At 40.6% G+C, this 2,023-nt stretch overlaps 1 protein-coding gene across 1 annotated transcript in view; it reads left to right on the top strand.

Moving 5' to 3' along the window:
• Positions 1-244: 244 nt before the first annotated feature.
• Positions 245-2,023, top strand: part of LOC101847629 (ATP-dependent RNA helicase dhx29) — a 5,673-nt gene continuing 3,894 nt past the window's right edge. The window contains exon 1 of the mRNA XM_013090630.2: positions 245-887. Within this exon, the coding sequence (XP_012946084.1) occupies positions 797-887 (91 nt within the window). The 5' untranslated portion in view covers positions 245-796. The remainder of the gene's footprint in view (positions 888-2,023) is intronic.

The following is a 2,023-nucleotide window of genomic DNA, read 5'->3' as shown; positions in this document are numbered from 1 at the left end:
CCCCCCCCCTCCCCAACCTCTTTCTGTCTCTTGTCTGTGACCCCCTGTCTCTCTCAAACTTCCTGGGTCTGTGTGCGTTCCTTTTCTCCCTTTACCTGACTGATCTCTGTCTCTCTACCTATCTCTCTTTTTCTTACTTGTTTGTTCTCTCTTTCTGCCGCCCCCACTCCCCTTCTATCCTCTGACACCCATCTCTCTCACCCCCTCTCTTTTTTCCTCAGTGTTCTCTCTCTCTCTATCTCTTCCCCCACTCTTTCTCTTAGGCTCTCAACTTGAACCCCCTCTCGCTAAAGATTTACGGACACACCAAAGAGGTAATGGGACACACTGAAGGAACAGTGAATAGATCAAGATCTATTGAACACTGAACTCAAGGTTTTGGGTGAAATGGTTGACGGACGATGATCTCTGACCTAGCCTGGATCTAGTACACGCAGTCTAAAATGTAGATTTGGGAATGCCAATTTGTACACTCAAGGCTAAAACGTCGTTTACTTTCATTAGGTTTGATCCAATTGGTTATATGATTTTTAAAAGAAAAATAAACCCGAACTGATTATTATGGTATAAAATAGAGTCTACTTAATAAAAAATAAAAATGAAAAATTTGGTTTTAGAAACAATTTACAGAGGAACAAGCTATCAGAGCTCAAGTTAAGCTCATTCTTTTACAGCACTGGTAAAACTTGCCAGGTACATCACTCCCGTTTCTCGTTTCTTTCTGCTTTCTGTTTGTTTCTTCACGCTGTCTGAGGCCTGGCTAGATTTTCTATTTGGGCACAGCCGGTAAATCGTTATGGGGAAAAGAAAAGTCCAAAACAAGCCGTCTCAAACGGCTCCAAGCGCAGAAGGGGGTGAAGATAAAAAAGAAGAATCGAAAACGAAAGGTGATCTTAAGTTTTAGACTCGTTCTTTTATCTCTGTATTCTAGAGTCTACTGTCTTTAAGTCCAACTGACATAGAATCTAGATCTAGATCTAGATCTAGATCTCTGATAAGTGTTATCTAGATCTAGATCTAGATCTAGAGATATTCTAGATCTAGATCTGAACTCTTCTAGACTAGATCTAGATCTAGACTCTAGATATAGATCTAGATGTCTAGATCTTGATCTAGAATCTATCGATTTTCTAATTCTTATTCTGTTCAGCAGATCTAGATCTAGATTTATCAATACTTCTGTACAGTAGCTGAGCTGATAGTTATAATAGTACAGTAATTTGAGTAAAAGTACCAATTGGATATCTAATTATTATAATTATAATAAAAGACTAATATAGGCCTCTATGTTAGTACTAGATCTAGATCTAGATCTATAGTTTATCCGCTAGTTAGTGAGATGGGGTCCAGTCACTGTGGACACCATGACAACTTAACTCTCTCAGTACCAGACTGCTACCTTTGTGTTCCTACTGCTACTAGATCTAGATCTAGATCTAGAACCAGATCTTCTACACAGTGGCTGGCACCACTGCTACACTGCTGTCATTACTTAAGCTGGGAATCCATAGGCACGGAAACTGAACGGCACGCGGACGAAATGTGCGGTATCGCAAGTGTCAACTACAGTCAACTTCCATGTTTGAATCCACGGCATAGCAAGTTTGACTTAGTTTTAGTAAGGTTTTATGGCTTTTGCAATGCATAATAAGGTCCTAAGAGTACCAAGGGGTGGATGTCAACTGAGAAGTTCAAATGGCGAATCAGGCTTACTTTGCTCACCTTTCTAGCCTCAACAGCTCAAAGTCTGCTTCGACTATCAAGGCACCCCAAAAATAACAGTTGACAAGAGAGTGACAAACATACAAAAAAAAGTAGAGGGCAAATGACGATAGCAAGGATGAGGAAAGAAAAAGCAGCAGAACCCCATATGTTGTTCTGGCACAGCATGAGCACGACATTGATAAATCAGTCCATTTACAATTTTACTGTGCTTAAGAACATGTTAATATCTCCCCTTTGTGAATGGCCTTAAGACAATTTCAGTCAGTAGCACTGCCTTGGTGGGGGGGGGGGGGGGGAA

This window comes from Aplysia californica, unplaced genomic scaffold, assembly GCF_000002075.1.
Source record: "Aplysia californica isolate F4 #8 unplaced genomic scaffold, AplCal3.0 scaffold01377, whole genome shotgun sequence".
NCBI lineage: Eukaryota > Metazoa > Mollusca > Gastropoda > Aplysiida > Aplysiidae > Aplysia > Aplysia californica.
Note: the sequence above shows the minus strand (reverse complement) of the source record. Positions and strands in the feature narration are given on the sequence as shown.